This window comes from Trachurus japonicus, chromosome 3 (assembly GCF_045865225.1).
Source record: "Trachurus japonicus isolate A0001 chromosome 3, Traja_1.0".
NCBI lineage: Eukaryota > Metazoa > Chordata > Actinopteri > Carangiformes > Carangidae > Trachurus > Trachurus japonicus.
In genome coordinates, this window is record NC_140909.1 from 6,628,958 (window position 1) to 6,655,567 (window position 26,610).

The following is a 26,610-nucleotide window of genomic DNA, read 5'->3' on the forward strand; positions in this document are numbered from 1 at the left end:
AAAAACCGCTGATGCGCGTTGCCTTCGGGGACACTTTTTCAGCAAGCAGACTCTGTATTAACCTCTAAAACAACTCTGTGTGGTAACGTTGTGTTATTATCTCATAGCGTGGTGAATGTGCAGGTCACAACTTGTCCACCAGAGCGTTTTGGAGTTGTTGGATTGTGTATTTGATGAGGGAAACCAAGAAAACCCATTAGCCTCCGTAGCTAAAATAGCTTGCACCGACAATTAAAGAACCTACTGCTAAGACTAAAGCGATTATGGCAATGGGCCAGTTTGCCAAAATGTTGAACTATCCCTTATCCCAAATAATGTCAAGTTGTCATAACAAGTTATATCTCTAACAGTGTCAACTTTGCATCAAAGGTGACATAACTTAAAATTACACTTAACGTCAGCTGTCATAAGAATTCATTGATGTTTATGACAGGTGGCATGTCACGGTTATGTCAGTGTTATGAACACATATTCAAGTAAAGTTTTATCATGTTTATTTACTGGTAATTATGAGTGTTAGGGTTTCATCATCAGTTTTGTTGTGTGTTGTGTTACAGTACTGCACCTTTGTGAAACTGGTGGGAAGGGAAGCTGTTTGTTCCGGTTGTTGTGTAGTTGTTTTGTGTTTTTTTTTAGGCACATGGTTGATTTTTAAGGTTGCAGGCAAACATGGAGTGCAGCATCATTCAGAAAATGGCTTTACATTGGCAGTCCATTTTTTACCTGCAACAATGTGCAAGGTTTCTTCTTTTTTTTTTTTTTCTTCTGTTTTCGACAGAACACACAAGTTGTGCCTTGATCGTTGTAGCACGGCTCCACCAACCGCTGCTGTAACGCGCAATTAATAATAATATATTTAATCGTTTACACACCAAACACTCACTCACTCGCTCACGGAGATCTCAACCCGTCTGCACAGTTTCTCGGCTGATGTAGGACAGATGTTTTGTTTGTTTTTTGTTAAATTTTCTTCTACATTAGCACTCGATTATTATTTCAAGCTTTTGTTGAGTGTCGGGCCTCTGGATGTGAACCGGATGTACAGTAAGCAGCAATGACCGCAGCTCTGTCTTTTAAAACTGAGCTGCTGCAGCAAAAAGGAGTCACTCTGCCTACAAAAGATCCAGCCAAATCCGCTTTTTTTTTGTTTTTTCTGCCTGACCCAAGACCGAGCGTTTACATAGATCTGGATAAGAAGGCCGGCCCTGTGTGTGTTCTGGCGCGTCGACGACAAGGCTGTGATACATGGGCAGCTTTTTGAGGCAATGTTGTGCAGCATTTATTCCCGTTATCTTCTTTCTTTCTGCCTAGTACAGGGGATGTTGTCGCCCGTCGGCTTCTTATCTTCGACTAACCTACTGATTTACATCACAGTTACAGGACTAAGGCTCCACCTGCACCACAAAACCTGGGTCTAGTTTGTTTCTTTGTTGTCGTTGCTTTGTCTTACAATCCAATCTAAAACATACTATATAAATATATTGGAAATTGTTTTCCCCATTGCCTCAATTAACTGCTTATGGATCAGTTTTCTTGTTTTTGTTTTGTTTTTTTTGGCAGAGTGACATGCTGGGTCACTGGTGAGAGTCCAGCAGGGGGCAGGAGTGTGAGCGGATGTCGTTGTGTTTATGGATGGCCTGGTCCAGGTCCAGAGAGCGTCCGTTCACACTGACCTCCATGCAGCCGCTGTAGGGCGCCGACACCAGCGTGGACACCAGAGGAATGTCGTCTGAGGGAGGGAAGAGACGACAACGTGTGAAGAGACAGAGAGAAACACGACGAGTCTGCAGACAGAACAACGAGCTGAATCTGACTCAGCAAACACATGAATCAACATTTCACCTTCAATCAGTTTACATGATTATTTAACAATGAGGAAAATACACAAAATGCTTCTTGTGTTTTATTCCTAGATCAGGTAATGTCTCTGTTTCTGGCAAAACTATCAATTACAGAAGTGGCAGTGTTTTAAAATCTATATATCAGGGGTGTCAAACTTCATTTTTCATCATCATCGCATATATTATTTTTTGTTTACTGTTGTATAAATTGCTCTTTGAATTGTAATTTTGTGAAGCACTTTGTGAATTTTATTTCTGTGAAAGGTGCTATACAAATAAATGTATTAGTTCAGGGGCCACAAACAGCGCAATTTGATCTAAAGTGGGCCAGACCAGTGAATTAATAGCATCATAACCTATGAATAAAAGAATTTTGAATTTTTCCCCTTTGTTTTAGGTCATTATTAAGATTTTTTTTTTTACAGTTAATGAACTCTCCTTTTACAAAACATATTATGAAAAAACTGGAATTTCTTGATAAAAATGTGCAATTTTAACAACGAGCTGAATCTGACTCAGCAAACACATGAATCAACATTTCACCTTCAATCAGTTTACATGATTATTCTCATCATGGCCGAGTCTAACAATGAAGAAAATACATAAAAAGCTTCTTATGTTTTATTCCTAGACCAGGTAATGTCTCTGTTTCTGACTAAATTATTTATTAGTGTTTTAAAATCTATATATCAGGGGTGTCAAACTTTTCATCATCATCATTGGTGGGAACTGTATAAATTGCTCTTTGAATTGTAATTTTGTGAAGCACTTTGTGAATTTTATTTCTGTGAAAGGTGCTATACAAATAAATGTATTAGTTCAGGGGCTACAAACAGTGCGATTTGATCTAAAGTGGGCCAGACCAGTGAATTGATAGCATCATAACCTATGAATAAAAGAATTTTGAATTTTCCCCTTTGTTTTAGGTCATTATTAAGATTTTTTTTTTTTTTTTACAGTTAATGAACTCTCCTTTTACAAAACATATTATGAAAAAACTGGAATTTCTTGATAAAAATGTACAATTTTAACAACGAGCTGAATCTGACTCAGCAAACACATGAATCAACATTTCACCTTCAATCAGTTTACATGATTATTCTCATCATGGCCGAGTCTAACAATGAAGGAAATACACAAAAAGCTTCTTATTTTTTATTCCTAGATCAGGTAATGTCTCTGTTTCTGACTAAATTATTTATTACAGCAGTGGCAGTGTTTTAAAATCTATATATCAGGGGTGTCAAACTTCATTTTTCATCATCATCATCATTGGTGGGAACTGTATAAATTGCTCTTTGAATTGTAATTTTGTGAAGCACTTTGTGAATTTTATTTCTGTGAAAGGAGCTATACAAATAAATGTATTAGTTCAGGGGCTACAAACAGTGCAATTTGATCTAAAGTGGGGCGGACCAGTAAAATAGCATCATAACCTATAAATAAAAACAACTTTGTATTTTTCCCTTTGTTTTAGGTCATTATTAAGCTTTTTCACAGTTAATGAACTCTCCTTTTACAAAACATATTATGAAAAACCTGAAATTTCTTCATAAAAATGTGCAATTTTAAAAATATTATGCCTTTTCTATCTTCTATGTAATGTTCACACTTGGGAAATTCAACCTGAGGGCCGGTTTGCAAAGTCTTTGGATAAAAAAGGCTTGTGTGGCTTTGCTTTTTTAAAATGTGCTTGTTATGTTTCTATACATATTCAAAACCACACATTTAAATGCATTAATAATCAACAAATCCGTGTCTTTATTTTACCTCTAATATAAAGAGGAAATGTCTGACTCTAATGTTTATTATCAGTGTGTAGTGAGACCACCTGAGTATAAAATCATGTCTGGCAGCTTTACAAGCTTCTGCTGTTTTAATAATCTGGAAACAACAATTGATAATTTATAACCGAGTTCTGTTCAATCCATTGTAGTTAATATTTTATTTATTAAAAACCCTTTACGGAACATGCTGTAAGGTGTGCGTATCCAGATGTGCGTATCCAGATGTGCCCTCACCTGGCAGGCCGCCTATGAAGGTGCTGGACTGAGACAGGAAGTCCGTGGGAACTTGGACGTCTTCACTTCGTCCCGACTCGCCGTCGACCGTCACCGTGGTCTGGTTGCCTGAGATCGTCACCTGGATGTCGTGACTCTCGCCGTCGCACAGCGGCGCCGGAGCGCTGGCGACGATGACGTCACCTGCCGACACCAGGACAAACTACAGACACACAAATGATCAGGTTTTTTTCCCCAAATCAAACCCACAGAAACAAACTAAGTTCACACACTCGGGCTGTCGGGACGAACTTCGCTTTTCAAACAGAATTCGAATTATTTTAAACTTTTTTTTTTTATTGTTCGATCCGCGGACCACTTGCGTGCCGATCGGTGGAGTGATCTGAAGGGACCACGGATCAACTACTTATAATATTTCGATTTCCCTTCTTGAAGTTTTATACTGGTAAAACGTTCTCAAAGTGGGTTTTTACGACTTAAAAAAAAAAAAATAAATTCTGAGAATTTTTATTTTTTTGAAATTTTACCACTTTTTCTAGAAGTTTTAAAAAATATATATTTTTTGTGAAATGTTACCCCTTTTTTCTCGAAAATGTTTAACTTTTTTTTTTTTTTTTTTAGAAATCTTACCACTTTTTTGCAGAATTTATTTACAATATTTAAAAAATAAATAAAAAATTCACGCCATTGGCCCTAATTTGAAAGTACATCGACTACTGATGTTCTTCAATATTTGTGTATTTCTGGTGTTTGCTTCAAAATTTCGTCCAATTGGGGTCCGTGGTTTAATTTGTGTCAATTTAGGGTCCTTGATGTAAAAAGGTTTGAGCAAGACGTAATAATAAGCTGGTATAGGTGGATAAAATGAGCTAAAAAAAAAAAAAAATTAAAATTTGAATATAATTCTTGTGATCAAATCCATGTAAACCTTGTCTTCTTGTTTTGTGCACAGCCTCTGTGTTGGCGAACTCATGTATGTGCTTTTTGTTTTGTTTTGTTTTTTCTGGACTGGTGTCCCAACATGTTCGTGGGGAGGGCGGGGGGGCGGTTATTATGGTATATAAATATGAGAATTGTGATCCCTCTGTATGTTTATCTATGTACAATATTGTTGATGCTCAATAAAAAGAAAATGAAAAAAAAAAAAAAAATTGAATATAATTCAATTCAGAATATCTAACATAAGAAGTGTCAGAAATTTGAATCTGATTTGGGGGGAAGACCGACAGCCCTAAATCACACACAGGTTTGCTTGTGATTTTAAAGAACTCACATCTCTCCACTCGTCGGTGCCGGGGTGATAGTCGGCCAGAGCGATGGAGAGCGGGACTCGGTCCTGGTGGACGAGGACGAACAGGACGCCGATGGCGGAGGTTGGACGCAGCGTCAACTGGACGCTCAGGTTCTGTGGCTCTGTGAAGGGACGAGAACAGGAAGGAAGTCGTTAACTTTATCGACAAACAAGACAAGTGACAAGGCAAACTGTTGACAGAAGCGAAGTGGATGACGGAGGCTCCTCCAAACAACTCAGACATCGACAAACAGGGACAGGAAGAGGCGGCTACACTACGTTACGCAACACGCTACGCATCACACACACACACACACACACACACACACACACACACACACACACACACACACACACACACACACACACACACACACACACACACACACACACACACACTGTACCATAGCTGATGTTGAAGAGAGCGAAGCCGGTGCCGGGGTAAAACGCTCCGGGATTCTCCGAGCTGAAACACTGCATGTTGTCGTTGGAGCGAATGGTTTCCTGGATGGAGGTGTCTTCACCCGTCAGCCAGCGCCACTCCCGCATGCAGCCGTCCAGTCGCGGGTTCACCTGCAGCATAAAAAACACAACAATCAGCTATTAAAGTCCGATATTAACACCTGAAGAGGTTCGTAAAGCTGTTTAATGTGCTAAACTGAGAAAATCTTCTGGTATTGGGTGTCTTTCTGACTGAAAAACATCTAAAACTTCTTTCAGTTCTTGAACCAATTCCTTCAAGTATGTTTTAAATCCGGTATTATCCAAATTATTTGTGTGAATTCTACTTGAAATGTACAATCTATGTGGTTTTGTTTTGTTTGTACACTGCTGATTATGTTTGCTGGCTGTGAGTATGAAATCTGTGTCTTTTAAGCCCTCATAGGTGCATCTCAATAAATTTATGTCAGTAATTCAATTCAAAAAGTGAACCTAATAGGTACATTATATAGATTTGTTACACACAGAATGAAACATTTCACGTCTTTATTTATATTTATTTTAATTGTAATGATTGTGGGTTGCATTTAATTACTGTAAGACCTAAAGTTCAGCATCTAAAAAATTTTGAAAATTACAAAAGACCAATTTAAAAAAGCATTTTTAATATGGAAATGTTGGTCTTTTGAAAAGTATGTCCATCTATATGCACTCAATACCTGGTTGGGGCTATTTGACCTAAACTACTGGAAATTGACTTCTCTGTGATATTCTAGTTTATTGAGATGCACCTGTTTTGGTGTATGACACATAAAATAATTCGATAGTCGATTCAATGCAATTCACAACAGTTTGATAAATATTTAGAAAAAAAATCTCATTTTGGTTCAATAAAGTCAAGTGAAAAGTAGCACCTGGTTGACGAGGCCGTCCTCTCTGAAGGGGACGCCGCCCACGGTGAGGTTCAGCTCGTGCATGCCTTTCTTCAGAGTGAACAAGTCGCCGTTCACTGCGATCTTCATGACGGCCTCTCGGTCGATCTTGATCACCAGGCTGCGTCCCTGCTCCTCCACCGAGATCTGACCAGGTAACGACGAGTTAATGATGAGGTAACAATGAGTTAATATGGAATACAGATGGAATATATTCTATGGATTGTGTTAAATGTAATAAAATCCTACGTAAATCCACTCAAATCAAATGAGACATCGATGAAGTTTACAATCAGCTGACTGAAGACAGAGTTTCACTGTTTCCATAACTGGCCTCCATTAGGAACAGTGTTTGTAATTACCAGGAAAAGTAACGATTGTGATACTTTTTTATAAATTTATGCTCAAGTATGTCAAATTACTTGGACTTCCCTCCCTAACCCCACATTTATCTGGAACTGACCAACTCACTCGGTATTCCTCCACACGCCGCTGATCCAAACAGCTGATAGGCGGAGTGATACAGCGCGTCGTGTGTGGAGGAATACTGAATGAGTTGGTCAGTTCCAGATAAACGGCTTTTTTCCGACCAGTTGATGAACTGAAAGTAATGTGTATATAACGTCCCACACTTATGCTGCGTTCAAGACAACTCGGAAGTCGGAAAAAAACGAGCACAGAGTTGTCAAAAACGAATTGAATGGCGTCAAATCTCGGAAATTACAGGTGGGAAACTCGGGTATCATTTCAGAGGTCCGACTTACCGACTTGACGTCACGACAACATCAAAACATGGCGGCCCTTGTCTTAAACGGTTAGAATTTAGAAATTTTAAGTTATTTGTTGAGGTTTTAATGCATATGTTTGTGTATTATTGCAGTAGCCTATATGAAATACGTTTATATTAAGCTGTGATTGTTGTATGGTGTGAAATTGTGGTCGTTGACGGAAATAACGTTTAACATTTATCAAGGCCATAACAGTGCACTCATTTGCGGCGTCTCCTCTCCTCTTCATTTGCCTCCAAAATAAACATAATTTGCTGCTGCATATATTTTTCGTATTCAGCTATGAGCCACAACACGCCAAACTTCCTTCAGGTATCCATGTTTTTTCTCTTGCGAGTTCCTGCAGCGTGAACGCAATTATGTCGGAAGTCGGAAATTTCCAAGTTGGGAACTTGAACGCAGCATTAAACAATTGTATTATATTTGTATTGTAGCCTATTTTATTGTCAGTAACAGTTACTGTAACGGGGGAAACAGTAACTTTTTTGCTAACTCGTTACTGAAAAAAGTAGCACTGTTAGTTTTTATACTGAAAACCTAAGGCAATTACTTTTAGTCAAACAACGCGTGATTTTTTTCATTTGGATGTTAAATTTTTGGAGGTCCGTAGCCAATGGCCGATGAGGTAAAAAGTAAATTTTACACCCTGCATCACAGATTTGGTTGCAAACGCCTCTAGTGGACGCGGGACGTAATAATAAGCTGTTATAGGTGGATATATAATGAGCTAAAAAACAGTCGTATTATTTTCCGATGGGATTTCTTGAGTCAAGTAACGGTGCATTTTATTTATTGTCAGTAACGGTTAACGGCGTTGAAAACGGGGGAAACAGTAAAGAAGCACCAACCTTTCTCCACTGGCCGTCGTTGACGATGGGTCCGCTGCTGGTGACCCTGCTGACCACGCCGTACTTCAGCTGCAGCTCCAGCTTCCCATGATGCATTGCCAGGACGATCCAGGAGCTGTTGAGGTGACCTCCGGCGAAGAAGATCACGCCCTCGGGGTCGTAGGTGCGCAAGTCGAATTCTGCTGAGAAGCTGAGATGGAAAAAACGGAGACGAGTGTTGATGAGCGGTGAACATGTGTGATTGAATGAATAAGTTAAAATGATGGAGATGTGTGTGTGACAAAAGAGAAAAAAAAGGAAAAGAGAAGGGAGAGGGAGAAGTGGGAAACAGGAAGCAGGAAATTCCTTTTAGTGTCCAAAAGAATTTAATCTACTCTGATAAAGTGAATGGCATTTCCATCCACAATAATGTTATAAATCATTCACAAATTAGCTGATAAAACTTCACAAAGTGACTCTGTTTGGTAAAAAACAACTTCTCCTTTCAGACCTCTGACTGGTTTATTCCCGGGGTCAGTCGAGTGGAAACTCATTGCTTGTAAAGAGTGAATTATTTTATCCTCTGATGTATTTAAACATCAACGAGAAGCAGGAATGTTGGGCAACATTGCTCAAGTTGAACATCTTTGCTCCGGAAGCACTGGGATGTTTTGTTGATGAAAACACTTAAGGCTTACAAACATGTCTGGCAAAAGACGCTGAGACGCTTCCTGGATGAAGAATGTGAACGTTTCACAGCGACACTAAAGTGAAACGAGGGCAGGTTCAGTGAAATGACTCCACTTTATCATTTGTCTTTCTGCTCGGTGGCTACGGTTGAAATGTGGGGGAGCAGCGACATCCATTTCAGGAGAAAACCATCGTGAGTATTGAGCATTAAAGGAGACATGTTCTGCCCCTTTTCCACAAATTAAAATAGTTCCCAGGTGTCTTAAAGACATGTCTGTGTCATGCTTTGGTCAAAATACCCCAAGGATCAAACATCACAGCTTTTTTCATCCTCTCAAAACAGCCCTGTTCAGAACGGCTGGTTTCAGTGCCTGTCCCTTTAAATGCAAATGAACCACTGCTTGCCCCGCCCCTTCTACCGGTACCAGGTAGGGGCGGGGTTATGCAAATTCGAAAACTTGTTACATTATTGTCAGACAACTGAGGCTCATAAAACCACATGGATTTCAACCTCGGGAACCTGAAAATTACAGATTTTTTTGTCAAAAAAGTCCAGAAGGCAAAACAAAGGCCCAGATATATGTTAAAGAGCCTTAAAAAAGTGATATTTCCATAATATGTCCCCTTTAAGATTGGGGCCCAAGCGATATTATTTACTTATCATTGTGCAATATACTGTGTATTATTTATTTATATTTTTAAACTGCATTTGTGCCTTCTTATGCTGCTTTTTAATGTGGCGCTAGAGACGAAAGTTGGTTGTGTTTTTATATGCAATGACAATTAATATCTATCCAATATGTATTTTTTGGGGCCGATGCCAATATTTGTTAATCAAAAAATCCACTAACCGTTATATCGGCCAATTATATTTTTAAATAAAACAAAACAAATCACATTAAAACAAAAATATGCTTCTGATGCCTTACATATAGTTCAAACATTTGTTACAAAGATATAAACTGAAGGCAGAAGTGGTTATTGGTCTATATAAGAGACATTAGTATTAATTAGAGTGGCATAAAAGTTTTTGCAGAGGAGTAAAGAGTAGACCAATAATGTAAAACTGTTACATTATTCATTTACTTCAGTCCAGCAATGCATGAATCAGCATGAACACTGGCGTCTATTGGTCAGCTTTTAGTGGATTTTGATTATTCTCTAATTGATTAATGGACCATTTAACCGGTCGGGCCCTAATAATGATTGATTTTCATCATCATTTCTCCTCACCCAGTTTGAATCCTCCTGCGGAAACGCAGCCTCACCACCGGCACGCCGCTGAACATGCGGCCCAGGTAAAGAGAGCGAGAGTTCCTCTTCAGTATCGGCGACGAACAGGAAGTTATAGGCTGGAGGAGAAAACACAGACGGACACCAGAGAGGACAGATTTATAAATATATAAGTGTTCAAGCTGTGGCTGGACTCATACAACAGAGTTTCTGAAGGTCTGACCATGATAAAATTTAATATCATGAGTCTATCGGATAAAATATGAAAATATAACATATGGAAAACCTGGAGTGGCTATATGAACTAGAATTACTCTATGGCTTTTTCAGAAACGTAACAATAACTTATTATCACCAAATGGACGGATGGATTTCACTAAAATCAACCCTTGTCCTTTACAAGTCAGCAGAAGCCACAATAAGCTGTTGGACTGAAAATAATTAAATTCAACACCCTACAGAGAGTCCAAACCAACTTTTACTTCAATCAGATACAAAAACAACTCATATCTAATCTAACTTTCTCTTGCCTGTCATAAGCAAGTTTAATTATAGACTCTTCCAGACCCACAGGATGGAGAAAGTTGTTTGTGGTTCATATTTTACAACAACGAACAAACAGAGAAGTGAAATCTGAAACGTCTGGTTGATACACCACAGTTCATGTATTTCACCTTACAGCTCCTGAGGTCCTGGCTCAGCTTCATGCCCTGACGACCGTCACAGAAGCAATGGAAACTCCCGGGAGTGTTCAGACACTCCTCTGCACACACACCTGCCAGGCACTCGTCCACATCTGAGAGGAGCGACAGAGCAGGTGGAGGAAATTACAGACAGAGAGAGAGAGAGAGAGAGAGAGGGGGAGAGGTGAACATGATGATGTGAAGGGTTACAGAGGAGCAGACAGTTCGTTAAAGGAGAATTGCGTCCAAAGGACTCCTAATGACAACAAAGTTAGATGAGTAAACGACCGTGTTTTATGCCAGAAATAAGGTCCAGGTTGTAAAAAAAAACGACACTTCCCCTTTAAAGGGCTAGTTCAACATTTTGGCAAATTGGCCCATTGCCATAATCCCTATAGTTTTAGGAGTAGGTACGTTACCTTTAATTGTCGGTGCAAGCTATTTAGAACAGCAGAGCAGAGCCGTGAGCTGCTCAGAGCTACGCTACGGAGGCTCATGGGATTTCTTGGTTTCCCTCATCAAATACACAATCCAACAACTCCACAACGCTCTGGTGGACAAGTTGTGACCTGCACATTCACCACGCTAGGAGATAATAACACAACGTTACCAGACAGAGTTGTTTTAGAGGGAAATACAGAGACTGCTTGATGAAAAACTGCCCCCGATGGAGACGCGCATCAGCGGTTTTGCATGAATTTACCTCGACCACAACTCTGTCAGTGTTTCCCATACATTTATTTATTCATGGCGGGCCGCCACGAATTGATTTTTCAGCTTTTGGCTTGACCAACGCAATATTGTTCCGTTCATTCATCTCCGTATAGCGCTCTTTCCCCGTTATTGTCGTTCACACACACAGACGAGCACGCATGCATGACAGTAGCGCCCCCCGTCGGACGGTCCGACTCTCGCCACAGTCTCCGTGCAAACCTGTGGGAAACACTGCTGTCTGGTAACGTTGTGTTATTATCTCATAGCGTGGTGAATGTGCAGCTCACAACTTGTCCACCAGAGCGTTGTGGAGTTGTTGGATTGTGTATTTGATGAGTTTGATGAGGGAAACCAAGAAATCCCATGAGCCTCCGTAGCGTAGCTCTGAGCAGCTCACGGCTCTGCTCCGCCGTTCTAAAAATAGCTTGCACCGACAATTAAACGTAACGAATCTACTCCTAAAACTATAGGGATTATGGCAATGGGCCAATTTGCCAAAATGTTGAACTATGCCTCTAAGTCATAATCGTCACATCGGTCAAAACACCAACTCACAAGAATCAAAACAAAACATCAGTTCAACAAGGATGAAAGAAAATGAAAGAAAAAAAAAATCAGATTTCTTTCCTGTCAACATATCAGGGAATGTAAACAACACTTGAGTCTAGTGGTCGTTGACGATGTCGCGGCTGCATCTTCCTGCTACATTATATAACCTTACATGGCAATGAGGAGATTGGCTATAATAAATGTTAAATCTCAGAGGGGGGACGCCGAGGTTATGAAAAGTCTGGTTTCCCACTCCACAGCAAAACAAGGCACACACACACACACACACACACACACACACGATTAATGACTGAGTCCAGTCTTTTCCGTGTTGTTGTTGTGAACAAATCTGATGTTTTTGGTCACTTAATCTTTCTGTGTAATCTTATACAATAACAACACAACATTTTTTTGGGGGCTCCTGCTGCTGAGAAAAGCTTCGTTCTTGTGTAATAAACTGCATCGTGAGCAGTTTTTACATCATCACTTACACTGCACTTCAACATGAACATGACACAACGCCTGTTTGACTGTATGTACTGTATGTAAGATCGGGGCTCCAAACTATCTTTTTACCTCTGATTGATGTATTTATTTATACTTATTTATATGTATTTTTGCATTTCTACTTGTGGGTTTATTAGTTTGTGTGTTTATGGCTTAATTTTATATTTAGGTCTGCAATTCTTTAGATAGATCTGTTTCTTTTTTCTTTTTTTTTTTATTGTTGCAATCAATGACATGTGAATGCTGCTGCTCTAACAACCATAATTTCCTGTGAAGGATTATTAAAGTATCTATCTATCTATCTATCTATCTATCTATCTATCTATCTATCTATCTATCTATCTATCTAGGTAGACGTCATGGTTTTTTGTTTATATTGTATATAATATTATTTTTCTGGTGTTGCACATGTGTTGGTGTTTTTGTCTGGAACAGAACTGTGAAAATGAATTTCCCCTCGGGGACAATAAATTATGAATCTGAATCTGAATCTGAATCTGAATCTATCTATCTATCTATCTATCTATCTATCTATCTATCTATCTATCTATCTATCTATCTATCTAGGTAGACGTCATGGTTTTTTGTTTATATTGTATATAATATTATTTTTCTGGTGTTGCACATGTGTTGGTGTTTTTGTCTGGAACAGAACTGTGAAAATGAATTTCCCCTCGGGGACAATAAATTATGAATCTGAATCTGAATCTGAATCTGAATCTATCTATCTATCTATCTATCTATCTATCTATCTATCTATCTATCTATCTATCTATCTATCTATCTATCTATCTATCTATCTATCTATCTATCTATAATTAAGGGGCGCACACCGTAAATTCACTTGCAAATCAAATATTCACATTTCCTTTCCATTCATGATCCTCACACACACACACACACACACTGGCCTGACACCTTTAATGACAGATACCAGATTGTTTGAGTCGCCCCTTCCACGTTTCACCACCAGTGTTAAAAATAAAACAATAAAGTGACTGGTTGCACATGTGCACGTAGATGAAACATTTACTTGCACTACACTGTCTCAAATTTTAGGGGCAAAATCTGAAATAAAGCGAGTTTTGGTTTGATTAGAGTCACAAATACCTCAGTAGAAGTTATGCAGACATGTATTGTGTGTATTTCTGTGCCCTTTGTCCAGACTAAAAAGTTAAAGAATTAAAGTAAAAAATAACATTATGCATCAAACCAAAGTGCATCACAGAGTCAGTCTGTGTATTTCCCTCCTGAAACGATCTTTTCTAAACGCAGGGAGACAGATTGGACGACAGTGACCTGTTACCCACTTATACAGAGTGGCTCCAAATGTCTCTGCATTCCTTTCCTGACCCCCACAACACAGCTGCATCAAGTCCTGCCGAGGCTCAAACTGCTGATGAAACCATATCTGTTTATGTGTGTGTGTGTGTGTGTGTCCAGACTTACCAACACAGCTCTTGGTTTCATTATCGTAGACGTAGCCGACATCGCACAAGCACTCGTAGGCTCCGTCCTTATTCTCGCACCGCGCTGTTCCACACACGCTTGTGTCTTCACACTCATTCACATCTGAAAGACAAACAAAAAAATCATTTAAAAAAAGAAAAACGTGGTCAACTGGACACATCACAGACTGAAGTCAACTCCTACATTGAAAGAATACGGATATAAGGAGGTTTATTTGTTCCTTATATCCATTAGTAATGAAGTATTTGTCAGAAAAACACAACAGATACCTAAACCGGATTCCTCACTGAGGGCTGTGGAGTAAAATTAAACACAAAACACAAAAACACATGCTAGTAAATTTCAATCCTGGTTTCATTACACACAATTAAAAACTTATCCCAATATAAAATTTAACACAAAGCAGCTTTATAATCATAATAATAAGAGTTTATTCCCTATTCTAAAGGGATAGTTCAACATTTTGGCAAACTGGCCCATTGCCATAATCCCTATAGTCATAGCAATAGGTTTGTTACCTTTAATTGTCGGTGCAAGCTGAGCTGCTGCTGCTTGTGACCTGCACATTCACCACGCTGTGAGATAATTACACAACGTTACCAGACAGAGTTGTTTTAGAGGCAAATGCAGAGACTGCTTGCTGAAAAACTGTCCCCGGCGGGAACACTCATCAGCGGTTTTGCATGAATTTCCCTCTAAAACAACTCAGTGTGGTAACGTTCTGTTATTATCTCATAGCATGGTGAATGTGCAGCTCACAACTTGTCCACGACAGCCTTTTGGAGTTGTTGGGTTGTGTATTTGATGAGTTTGATGATGAGGGAAACCAAGAAATCCCATAATGAGCCTCCGGAGCGTAGCTCTGAGCAGCTCGCGGCTCTGCTCCACCGTTCTAAAAATAGCTTGCACCAACAATTAAAGGTAACAAACCTACTGCTATGACTATAGGGATTATGGCAATGGGGCAATTTGCGAAAATGTTGAACTATCCCTTTAAATACATTGCATACCAGTATAAGCTCTCAACTGAAATACATACTTTAAACAAAGACGCTGTTTTTAGAGTCTGCACCATCCTAATTTTACTCTCATTTCTCAACTCTGTGGAAAAACCATAAACATTTAAATAAACTTCTGTGTTTGAACAATGATGGTTTTGCACAACATTTCATTTCTATTTGTAGCTACACTCCCCGACATGAGTACAAGTTGTTAGACGAGCAGCAGCAGCAGCAGCATCTATGGTTTTGTGGCTCACCGTGACACATCTTGCGTCCCACCAGCATGTAACCTTGGTGACAGGAGCAGCGGTAACTGCCCATGGTGTTGTTGCACTTGTGCTCACACCCTCCATTTTCCTTGCTGCACTCGTCGACATCTGCAAATAGAAGAAGTACAGGCGGTACAGTCAACACGGGGATGCAAGGAAAAACGTCGTCATCGGGTTGTGTACAGGCTTTTTAGCGCTGCTGCCTGGGCTCGTGTTGAGATTTCCCACAGTAATTCAAGGATCGGGTTGCGTGTAACGAAGCCAGTTGTGAACATTAAACACTGGGACGGCACCGCTGCACGACGACATGTCAAGTTTTGGAAAAAAAAGCTGCTTTAATTATCCTATGAATTTGTACTTTGTTAAAACAGCCTTACACATAACTGACAGACTATGTCATTGTGGCCCGAGCCCGCGCTGCCTGCAGCCGAGTGTTTAGGAGAAGTGCGGTTGTCAAGTGGAAAAGGCTCAAAACCAAGTCAAACTGAATCTGTTTTGGTTTCCTCTCGCAGCAAGGTGGCAGGATGAGTCACAGTGGAAATGTGTGGAATGACGGCCGCGCCATAAATCAGGGAATTATGTTTCTTCTTCCTCTTCCACAGTGTGTGTGAGCGTAAATTGTGTAAACTTTTACTTCTGCTTAAAGAGGAACTGTGCAGGATTTTTACAATTTTTTTTTAATCAAATAGCTTCAGAGCAATGGCGGCTGATGTAGTTTTCTCCAGTGGGGGCTATAGCAAACTTCACAATAAAACTCGACTAATAATAGCCTTTATTATATTGGGCCCATAAGGCGTGTTCCCCACTTTAACTACAGAACTACAACTATTAACAACACTGTAAAAGACCACTCTTTGAGTCAATATCGACATGTTGGCCGCAGCTTAAAGGGATAGTTCAACATTTTGGCAAATTGACCCATTGCCATAATCCCTATAGTCATAGCAGTAGGTTTGTTACCTTTAATTGTCGGTGCCAGCTATATTTAAAACGGCGGAGCAGACCCATGAGCTGCTCAGAGCTACGCCACGGAGGCTAATGGGATTTCTTGGTTCAAATACACAATCCAACAACTCCAAAATGCTCTGGTGGACAAGTTGTGAGCTGCACATTCACCACGCTATGAGATAATAACACAACGTTACCAGACAGAGTTGTTTTAGAGGGAAATACAGAGACTGTTTGCTGAAAAACTGTCCCTGAAGGCAACACGCATCAGCGGTTTTGCATGTATTTCCCTCTAAAACAACTCTGTCTGGTAACGTTGTGTTATTATCTCATAGCGTGGTGAATGTGCAGGTCACAACTTGTCCACCAGAGCGTTTTGGAGTTGTTGGATTGTGTATTTGATGAGTTTGATGAGGGAAACCAAGAAATCCCATTTTAGCCTCCGTAGCGTAGCTCTGAGCAGCTCACGGCTCTGCTCCGCCGTTCTAAAAACAGCTTGCACCGACAATTAAAGGTAACGAACCTCCTCCTAAAACTATAGCGATCATGGCAATGGGCCAATTTGCCAAAATATTGAACTATCCCTTTAACTTTACTGAGAACGTCAGGTGAAGAGATAATAACACAGACATGTGCAATCGAACATCGAACATGTCAGCCCAGGTCTCTCAAACGATACCAGAGTATAATATCATGGTATCATCCGTCTTTGATCGGGGTTACGTGGTGCGTTTCATTTACAATGGAAGTTGGAACTCGGAGCTTAGAACAATGCCGGTGAGTAGAGAGACTTTTCACTTGAAAAACCATCATGTAAGTCGAAAAAATTGACGATTAAGAAACGTACCAGTAAATACAACGTTTTAGCCTACGGACGAAGGGAAGGATGTTAGAAATTCCAACTTCCGAGAACACCTGAAACTACACAAATATACACATCGTAACATTGTATATGATATATAACGTTATCTACCGCTCTATTGATCGATTTCTCGCCGTCTTCGTCGAAAACAAATGCACATGGCCGAGACGAGGGTTAGCAAAATAGCAGAAAAGCAACTCGACTTGCATAGTTCCCCTTTAATATTTGTTTAACTTTCCTTCTCAAAGTGCTTGTTTTTTTGTTTTTTTCCCAGAGGAGATGCAGCCTGTTCACAGATCTGTACACAGTAACAAGCTTTGACCTCTAAAGAGTCGTGTGGATTCCTGTCACAGCCTCATTTCCCGTACGTGTTGTTCATATTGACCTTAGTGCACAGTATTAACACATCAGTCGTGACAGCAGCTGATGGATATTATTATTATTATTATTATTAATGAATGTCAGCAATAACAGTAGCACATGTCAGATAAAAAGTGAAACAAAAACACTTGAATTACCGTAGAAATTTGCCAAGGTCAAGTTCACTGGTGGAAAACAATCATTTTAAAAGAAAAAAAAACGTGATGGAGAGCAGGTTTGGGACAGTTTGTTGTGTCAGAACCAAGGTCAGACGATTTATCCAGCGATGACACTGAATGACGAGGCAAAAAACTCTGCTGAGCTCGAGTACAAAGTGTCCACACACACACACACACACACACACACACACACACACACACACACACACATCCTCTCTCACTTTCCACAACAACACTCTTGACATTTACCTTTCTCACATCTGGCTCCCGTCCAGCCGGTGAAACAGTGGCACAGGAAGTCGCCCTTTTTGTCCTCGCAACGCACCGTACCTCGGTCGTTACAGGGAGAAGGAGAGCACTGGTCTGGGATATCTGTAAAAACAAAACAAAACAAAACAAAAAAAAAGAAAAGGGGGGGCAAGCAGAGACAGAGTATAAAGTGTTAGCATTGTTTTTAAAAACTGTACAAGTCTGTGCAAAGCGGATGGATGCATTCAGTAAGTGTAACTGTAAAGTGATACCAGACAGAGGAAGGGCATCTCCTTATGTTCTGCATATCAGGACTTCAGTATAAATAGACTAATGCTGGCTAAGCTCTCCTGCCTTAACTCAGCATCCCTGTCCTGGACCATATGGATATTTGGGCAAATATTCAACTATGTCTTTATTGCATTTCATTTCATCCACTCTTTTTTCTATCCAGCACTCACTCACTCTCTCTTTCTCTGTTTCTCTCTTTCTTTCACACAGAGCTTATGTAAGTGAGTATTGTGTGAATCTTTTCTCTGCCTGTACAGTTTCCTTTTCTGAGCCCAGTAGAAGTCGGAGAGCTCAACAAGTCCGGGCATGTCGCCTGCAGCTCAGAGAGACGGGGAGAGGACAGTGTCTGCTGCAGAGACTGAGTGGGGGGGAGCAGGGGAGAGAGATAAGTTCACATTTCTGGTCTTTGTAGCACTATGCATATCAAACTTTGTGCTATTTAAGGGGGGACACTACAGGTGAATAGGGTAAAAATTTTAACCAACACAGATATCACCATGAAACTTCACAAGTTTATCACTTACATTAAGACAAATATTTTTTGCAATACAAGTTTTGTCAAATTTTATGTTTAAATATGTAAACGAGGCAATATCTAATGAAATATGTGCTAATATGCATACATTTCCAGAACCGAAATCTGAACAATGGATAAAGCCACTTTCAAAATTCTTGTTTTATTTTGTTGACATATTAGAATCAGAGGTTTTTACAGAGGAGGATTTTGGTTGTCTCTTTTTATCACTCTGTAAATAAGAAAATACTGTCACCACCCCTAAAAAAAAAATCTAATTTTGCCATGTTTTTATGAATAAAATGTTGTATAAGTCAGGCTTTGAATGATATATCAACAAATCCCTCTGTAAAAACCTTCAGAATATAGACAAGAATAAAACTGGAAGGTTTGGTGTCTGTAAGTGCTACTGAAGTGGAGATTTCAGGCTCAGAGTCTGAGGAAAAACTCATTTTGAGAAAACGGCCTTTAAAGACTTGTAATGTAAAATTCCACAGCTTGTTAATGTAAATCGTACTTGTACGAGTGGTTGCGGATACGGAGGAAATGGAAATTTGTGTAGCCTACATAATTACTCAGGAGAGAGAGAGCTTTACAATGATACCTGACATGACATGGGTCAGAATAACTTTTGGTGAATTTAGGAGAAATCTACTGCCGAAAGACACAAAATGAAGACAAATAAAAACCTTACTGTTGATTTTCTACCATTTCTTTCATCTTATCTGAAAGATTACATGTGATGTTAAAGAAGAAAAATAGCCCCAAATCAGTGTTTTTGCCTGTTAGTGTCTCGCCTTAACATCGCCTTCACTTCTTGTGATTTGTGATCAATATTAACATCATTATCTTTGCATAAGATTTATGATGTCGGGTTTCTGACACTAAATCTGAACGACCCACAGGAGCTGGATGTTTCCTGTGGACACGACACTGAGCAGAGAAACATCAAAGAGATGCATAATGTATCTATCAAAGGGATGAGCTCAGTAATTCATGACAGTCACTCCCAGCAAACCTCCAGAGATCTGACTCAGGATCAATCTGATGATGACGACGACTTTCATCCCTTTAAACCGCCCTATTTTTTCTTTTTCTTCTTTTTTTTTTTTTACAGAGCAGCAGTGATTTCTGTCAAATGAATGTATGTAATGTGAGGCAAATGCTGCACAATGAGACAAGTAGATTTTAATGAGTTTCTACTGTAGTTTCCTGCAGAGCAATTTACAAATTACCTGAGTGTGTTGCTCACTGCAGGTAGAGGGAAAGGAAGCAGTGATGACTGGGAAGAAAGGAACTGCCTGCTGTGAAACCAAAGCTTCCCGAATTCGTGACATCCCATGTCTGTTATATACTGTACATGAATTAGTTTGAATGTCAGGGTTCCCACGCCCTCTACAACATCAAATTCAAGTACTTTTCAAGGTCTCTCCAGGACCAAATCCTTCAAATTCAAGGCCTCAAACACAGCAGAGTTTGAGATAAGGATGAAAGCTAATTAGCACAGCCACACTTTCTATAATGAACTATCAGGCAGAACAGAATTAAAGATTAAAGATAATGAAAGAGAGTGAGGTTTGACTGTGGGAACATCTCTCAGTGACGGAAGAGAACAGCATTTTATGATAAATAAACGTATAAATAAACATCAGAAGAACTGAAATTTCTATTTTTGGGAGGGACAGAAACAGAATATAAATAAATGAAAGCACCTTCAAAGACCCGGTATCTATTTATATCCGTTTTCAAAAAAGGGCCTCGAAGACTACAAAGATATCAGGGACCCGTGGGAACCCTGCCACCTCCCACTGAGGCAGGACAGATGGACAGAGATTTGCAGTAAGAAAAGAGAGAGATAGGCAGAAAGAGGGTTAGGGTGAGGAGAGAGATGGCGTGCTGACAGACAGATAAAAAAGAGGAGAGAAGGAGAGAGGAAGAGGAGGAGGAAGAGGGAGGGGTGTTGGTGCTGCAGCCCCCTTCTCTCCTCTGCTCAGCAAAGCCGGGTTGGTCCAGGTCTCTTGTATCCTGATGCTGCAGAAATCCTGCGCTGCTCAACTCACGTCAGAGTTTTTTTTTTCCCACGTCATTCCTCCGCTGAGCCAGCTCACGGCACGGAGATAGAGACGCTGCTGCTGGTGCAGTCACGCACAGAAGCAAGAGAGAGCGAGAGGTGAGGGAGTATGTGACGACTGAAGGGGCGTGTTACTCATTCACCAATGTGCAGCATCACTGTAGTGCTGCAATGTTACTCACAGATACCTGAGCTCATGATGCACACTATAGTATAGACTATAGAAGGCAAACTCAGGCTGCTTCAGACTTTCAGATACAGGTCAGTGAGCTGAAGCAAAAAAAAAACCCTGACCTGCAGCCGACAGAAACAATAAGCAGCACCTCTCCTCATCATCTTTCTTTCTTCTTGCCTTTTTTAAACACACAGAAGGAGAGTGTGTGTGTGTGTGTGTGCATGTGTGTGTGCCTGAGTGTGAGTGCCATGCAGAGGAGTAATACTGCAGTGCAGCCCAACCCTGAAGGAAGCTCGTTCAGTGAAAAGCCAGAGAAAAAGAAAGAAAGAAAGAAAGAAAGAAAGGAAGGAAGGAGGAGTGATTAAAAGAGGGATTTCGATGATGATAATAAAAACTGTCCACAGCTTTACAATCAATCGAACGCTGATGTGATGTGAAGCCGGCAGAGAGACTGATAAAGAGGCGGATTAAAAAAAAAAACCTACTGTGGACACAAGTGATCAGATCCTGTTTCTTCTTTTCAGAGCCTCCAAACTTGTCGATACATGCTGGACAGAAACAAAAGTCAAATGAAAATGAAAGGGATTGTAACTATAACACACATAAATCTGAAAAAGATGGGCTTGCTCTAAGTAGAGATGAGTAGAGAGTTTAATAGTCCGAAGAATGATGACTTACCCAAGTACTTGGGGTAAAAGTACTCCTACAGCAGGGAGAAGAGAGAGAGACAGAGAGAGATAAAGTTACGTACGAGTATAAACAAACATTTTAAACAGAACAAGATCATCTAAACAGATTCTTACAATCACAGGGAGGTCTCTTCTTAAAACTTGACATCGTGTAGGATTTAGTTGCGCTCCTAACCCCCCCACAGCAGTGACAAGCGGCTCATAAACAATCATTAATTTTAAGCGGCATTTATCCATGTGTGTTATATTGAAACAGAGTATTATTAGTCTGCACCCTCAGTAGCCTGTGCGTGTGTGTGTTTATGTGTGGTTGTGTGTGTGCGTGTGTGTGTGTGTGTGTGGGCTTTATCTAATGGGTGCGGCCATTTGCCAGGGGCTTCCTGTGAATTGTCTGCATTCCTGATGGTTGTAGCATCCCTCCCACCTGCTGGCTGCAGCAACTCCTCCTCCACATGTAGGTCAACATTTAGGGAACTGCTGCAACCGATGTAAAGACCGGATGTGGAGATACTACATCTAAATGCTGCAGTATGATGATGACGATGATGATGAGACATCTATTCTGCGCTGGTGGTGAAAAGTTTGCTCAAGTCCCGACACTTTTTTTTTTTTTTTTTACAGAGCACAAAGCCTGATTACGATCTGATTTATTCCTTGTGTCACACTTGAGTCATAGATTAGGAGGAATTGCAGCAAACAAGTTTATGTTATTGACTGTTCATCACTCTGGAAACGACACCTAACCCGACAGATGAGAGGCCAGAAAGTTTTGAGTGTTAGCTTTTTAGTTGCCAAGGATGATCATGACGAGTATCCAGGCAGGACAGGAACACCCCACTCTTCCTCTTCCTCTCTCTCTCTCTGCAGAGCCAGAAAGCTGCAGCAGCGAGAGGAAAATGCAGAGTCAGAGACGGGCTCTTTGAGAATGAATAATGCAGCTATGAATGAGGCTGCAGCTTTGTGTCACGACACGGCACGAAAACTACACGCACGCAAACGCTATTCTCACGGCGATGTGAGTCCAGCTGACTCAAAATCAACTAGACGACGAGGGAGGGGAGAGGATGGATCGTCACCCGGCTTCACCTTCCCGGCTTCTTCCCGTGAACCCACCCACCCACACACCCAGCGCTGCGTCGCTTTAATCGCCCCGCCCCCTCAGCAGCGCCCCCGTCCACGTTGTCGCTCCACTTGGCTAAAATCTTACTAATACGGCTCTGAATCATCGATTGACTCACTCACTCTCTCCGCTAAACAAAACAAAACAAAAAAAAGTCACCAAGATGCCAAGACTTAAAGGGTAAAAGGTGGCTGTTAAAGAGCAACGGCATCACCAGGATTACGCTAACCAACAAAACACAAACACTTCCCTCCATCCATGTGCAGTTAAAAAGTTCATCTCTTATCATGCAAAACTTACAAAACCCAGCAGAGTCAGCAGCGTAAACTCGCTGCTATTCCCTGACAGCTAACATTTTAAACTGAGTCTGCACAATTATTTATCCAGCTGAATAACATGCACACAACACACACACCACAAACAGATGTCTGTTAAAAGACTTAAACGTCTGCACTCTCAGCCAGTTAGTGAGAGTGGATACACCTCTTGGCTCAATGGCCCATGTTCCACGTTTTCTGACACATCAGGTTATTTATATCTCCGGCCCGGCCGCCGCTGGTCTCTTGCATATCCAAGCACATGTAGTACATATTCAATAGGCTTATGTATTCACATGGATGGAAAGGCTGATCTGCACATTCGTGAATGGAAACTAATCTTCGGTAAATATTCCCCGAGCACACAGCGGGGCCATTGGGTTTGGTTTGTGTTGGTAAACGTTTAAAAAACACAACAACGTGAAAACAGCTTTGGAGGCATGTATATAGTGATTAGTGAGGCAATGTGCATTAGTGCGTTGAATGAAACGTTTTGCACAGAAGGGGGAAAAAAAAAACAGCTAATCAGCTCCCAAAGAATCAGATGAGAGGTGTGGGTTTGCTTGCATCATGCACATGTATATATGCATATGGGCATGTGTCGGCGTACAGCGATACAGGTGATAGATGGAGAAAAGATATCCAGGTGTTGGCAGGAAACAGGAGTCGAGCCGAGCAGATCCTAAAAGCTGATAGAACCGAATTATAGCAAAGGGAAGAGGTGGCGTGGTAGATAGATACTAGCTGTCGTCTTTGATAATACTGTTATTTCATAAACTGCGGCTTAGTCACTATGACTCAGTGTCTGTCAGTGTCAGGAACAAACAAAAGGAGAAGACAGACAACATGCCAAGTCCTTGACATGGGAATATTATGTGCAGGGGGGAGGGAGGGAAGGGGGTGGTGGTGGTGGTGGGGGGGGGGGGTTAAGCTTTCATCATCAGCACTGTGTGAACTTATTGGAGCATAAACATGGAGCAGCCCCAGACCATGAATCATTAGTCTACTGTCACATTACAGCCATCAATGTGCAGTCAAATATGAACTTGATGCCAACAACAACAACAACCTATTTCGCGGCCGTAATACGGTAAATGACAAAACACAGGACGGTAGAAGTCACACTACTGGCTTATATAATCAAATAATGATTCTAATCATCTCAGAGCAGAGTTTCCCCTCTTAGCTACTGCAGCAGAAGAAGCCAGATGTGATGTTATGATAATTACGTGTGTTTTGCTTTTTGGGGTTTTTTTTGGCAGGTGCAGCTTGTAAAATACAACTTCTTTTTTTTTTTTTAAACAAACTTTTCACCGTTATGTGATACTCACTGTCTCCGGGTCGTTTTCAAACACTTCCCTGGCCTCCTCCTGGGTGCACTTCTCCTCCACACACTCCCTCTCCAGGTGTCCCTGCTTGGTCTCCTCGAAGACCTGATTAGCCCTCCTGTGTCTGCTCAGGAACTGGTTCGCCTCGTGAGGAGACAATGATACTAAAAAAAGAAAGATAATATATCAAGTTTAAAGGGATAGTTCAACATTTTGGCAAATACGCCCATATTCCTCATAAGAATAGGTTCATTACCTTTAATTATCGGTGCATGTTGTTTTGAGATCCGCGGGGCGGAGACGCGAGCTGCTCACAATGGAGGTGAATGGTACAGGTCCCAAGTCCCTCATCAAATACACAATCCAACAACCCCAAAATCTCTCTCGTGGACAAGTTGCGACCTACACATTCACCACACTGTGAAATAATCATGTAACATTACGAGACAGAGTAATTTTAGAGGCAAATGCAGCCGAAACTACAATCCCAGACACGAATGTGGCGAATGAGCAGGTCACAACTTCTCCAGGAGAGCGTTTCTGGAGTTGTTGGATTGTGTATTTGATGAGTTTGATGAGGGACAGGGTAACTGTTACCTGTACCATTCACCTCCATTGTGTCCCCGAGCAGCTCCGCCGATCTCAAAACAACATGCACCGATAATTAAAGGTAATGAACCTAACTTACTGCTATGATGACTATAGGGATTAGGCTATGTCAATAATAGGCGAATTTGCCCCCCCCAAAAAATATTGAACTATCCCTTTAAACTTCCCTGGAGGAACAAGAAGAGGTCAAACAACTCAAGAGTTGGGCAATATGCAGCAGCAGCAGCAGCTCCCAAAAACACGAAGAAAAATATTGACGAACGGTTGCGAAATATCAACGGTTAAATGGCCGTTAGTGACGGTTAATATATGAACATTCAAAAATAGTGGGACTAAATTAGCGCTAGCCAACCAGCCACCTAACGTTAGCATGTAACTGTTTACTCACTGCTGTGGGACCAGCGGACGACCAGCAGCAGGATTAGCAGCGGCAGCGGCAGGGTTGTTGTTGCCGATGAAAGGGACTTTGTCGTCGGGGTCAGCCGCATTGTTTCACCGAGGTGGTGTCTGCGACTCTGCGCCAAGCCGGGGAAGAAGCTTCACAAACTTTCTCTCCCGTTCCCCCCTCCCTGCTCTCCGCTCTGCCTCCTCTATCTCCTCTTTCTCTCACTCCGTCCGTCCGTCGTCTTCTCTCAATGTCACCGCTGCTGTTGCTGCTTGTTCACTTCAAACCGACGAGTCGACGGCGCTAACGTTTCTCAACGGTCAGACAGAAAACACTGCAGGTAATTCAGGTAACGTCCGTCCGACCGACCGTTGGCCGTTTTTTTCTCCCTTCTTCTTGTTAAATCAGTGTCGCCGCGGTGCGTTGCAGACTCAAACTGTCGTGTGCTGCTTCTTCTTGTGCTTCTTGTCCCGCATATCGTGCATACAACACAACAACCACCGGGTAAGTTGTTAGTTAGACGACGACCGTCCTCTTCTCTCTGTGCGTGTGTGTGTCTCTCTCTCTCTCTCTGCAGTTCAGCTCATCTCCATCGCAGGCTCCTCTACTTTATTTTCTGACCCCCCCTCTCTCTCTTTCTCTCTTTCTCTCTCTCTGTCCGGACTCGGTCCCTCGGTCTGCGGAGAAACACTGCACGCCTCTGAGGGGGAGTAGCTCTGAAGTGCAGGCAGGCAGGAGTTTGCACTGATGCAGCCTCCCAGAGTCAGACACCTCTAGCTCTCCCCACGGCCGGATCAACCTCCTCCACAGGCGAGAGGGAGGGAGGGGAGGGGGGGGCAACTGGGCCCCCCAGTTACCTTATTACCTCAGACACACAGAATATATTTCTCCTTTATTTAAAGCAGAAGTAAGCAGAATGTGTGTGTTAATATTAGGGATGGGACTTTTTGTCGACAAATCGACAAAAAATCGACACATGCTCCCCTCGACAAAAAAAATGGAGTGTCGAAATGTCGAGGGGGCGGGGCTTGTGGGATTTCCATGTGTAAATTGCATTTTGTCTTTCAATATTTCCTATTCAAATTAACAGCAGAAAGTGCCACTTTTCCCCTAATGAAATAAAATATTTTAAATAAAACAAATCCACCTTTTCTAAATGGGATAGCTACTTGACCCTCATTCTGCTTCACATGTGACGGGAGCGTGCGCATGCTGACAGGCGACAGAGTCAAGAGATCAGCTGTCGGGGCTCCCTG

General features: G+C 41.2%; 1 protein-coding gene across 1 annotated transcript; it reads right to left on the minus strand.

Annotated features, from left to right (window-relative positions):
* Positions 1-534: 534 nt before the first annotated feature.
* Positions 535-25,973, minus strand: gas6 (growth arrest-specific 6). Its single transcript, XM_085805939.1, has 15 exons — positions 25,358-25,973; positions 24,364-24,524; positions 21,585-21,609; positions 21,392-21,454; positions 17,856-17,978; positions 15,246-15,365; positions 13,967-14,089; positions 10,739-10,860; positions 10,065-10,183; positions 8,163-8,352; positions 6,509-6,673; positions 5,558-5,726; positions 5,136-5,275; positions 3,863-4,064; positions 535-1,729 (listed from the first exon to the last, which is right to left on the minus strand). Exons 1-15 carry the CDS (start codon positions 25,455-25,457, stop codon positions 1,575-1,577), a joined length of 1,977 nt encoding a protein of 658 aa, XP_085662065.1. The 5' UTR covers positions 25,458-25,973; the 3' UTR covers positions 535-1,574.
* Positions 25,974-26,610: the final 637 nt, after the last annotated feature.